The sequence below is a fragment of the Buceros rhinoceros genome, unplaced genomic scaffold (genome assembly GCF_000710305.1).
Source record: "Buceros rhinoceros silvestris isolate BGI_N320 unplaced genomic scaffold, ASM71030v1 scaffold23664, whole genome shotgun sequence".
NCBI classification, from domain to species: domain Eukaryota; kingdom Metazoa; phylum Chordata; class Aves; order Bucerotiformes; family Bucerotidae; genus Buceros; species Buceros rhinoceros.
This window is the reverse complement of record NW_010406831.1, coordinates 10,218-11,339: the sequence shown is the minus strand read 5'-3', so window position 1 is coordinate 11,339 and position 1,122 is coordinate 10,218. Positions and strand designations below refer to the sequence as shown.

Below are 1,122 nucleotides of genomic sequence, written 5' to 3'. Positions count from 1 at the left end.
GGTGGCCCCCCAGGAAGCAGAGCCCTGCCGTGCCTCGGGTCCTGCCTTTGGGATGTCAGGCAGGCGCGGCACTGCCTGCAAGCGCAGAGCGTTGGTGCTGCTGGTGGTCCTATCGTCCTCGTGCTGCGGGGAGGCCAGCCCCAGGCCTCCAGACCTGTGGTGGGCAGCTCAGGGGCCCCATCATCGTCTTCTGGCCCCTCTGGAGCAAGAAACAGGAGAACGTGTGTGCCTGTGTGCCCAGTGGCAGAGCGCGGGGGGACGGGCAGGTCTCACGCAGAGCTTTTGGTTTCCAGGTGCCGAGAAGAAGACGCAGGCATTTACCAGGCCTCAGCTCAAAATAACAAAGGCATCGTGTCCTGCTCCGGCGTGCTGGAAGTGGGAACCATGACGGAGTTCAAAATCCATCAGAGGTGGTTTGAAAAAATTAAGAGAAAAGCTGAAGAAAAGCTGCGAGAGATAGAACAGGGCAAGAAACGAGGGAAGGAGAACGTGGAGGTGGAGAAGTTGCAGGGGATGAGCCCCGATCGGCTCCAGAGAAAGCGGAGGCTGGCCAGGGATCTGAATCTTGGGTCAGGAGCCTCCCCGTGGGAGAAGGAGGATGCAGCCAAAGTGCACGTCGCCGACTCTCAGTCCAGACTGCGGGAGGACATCGCTGAGGCGAAGGAGCAGCCGGTCAGCGCGATGACGGGCTTTCCGAACAAACTGATCGCACCGCTGGAAGCAGAGGTGACCACCAACGGAGACACCTCCTTGGAAAGCGCGGAGGAGAACGGGAACAGCTTTCTCGCCTACATGTACGAGACAGTGGGGGACAAGGTGACTAAGCCAGCGGCAAAGGACTCTGCAGCTAAAAAGAAAAAGAAAGTGGGGGCTCCTCCAGCAGCAAAGCAGGAAGGTTCCAAGCGAGAAGAAAGCGGGCGAGATAGGGCCAACCCCCCTCCAAATCCGAGGTTTGCCCCTCCCGTCGCCGTACGCAGGAACACGCGTTTGAGGGTGGCAAATGATCGAGAAGTGGAAAACAGTCCACAAAGTGCAGAGCCCGCAAAAGCCGTGAATCAGGACACTAAAACCGGCGGCAATGTGCGCTTCTCGCTGAAGGAGATGTTCTTCGATAAGCAGGCG

At 58.8% G+C, this 1,122-nt stretch overlaps 1 protein-coding gene across 1 annotated transcript in view; it reads left to right on the top strand.

Moving 5' to 3' along the window:
* ALPK3 (alpha-kinase 3) overlaps positions 1–1,122 on the top strand; it is a gene marked incomplete at both ends in the record, with an annotated part of 12,116 nt that overhangs the window by 780 nt on the left and 10,214 nt on the right. The window contains 1 exon segment of the mRNA XM_010134274.1: positions 234–1,119. Coding sequence (XP_010132576.1) covers positions 234–1,119 — 886 coding nt within the window.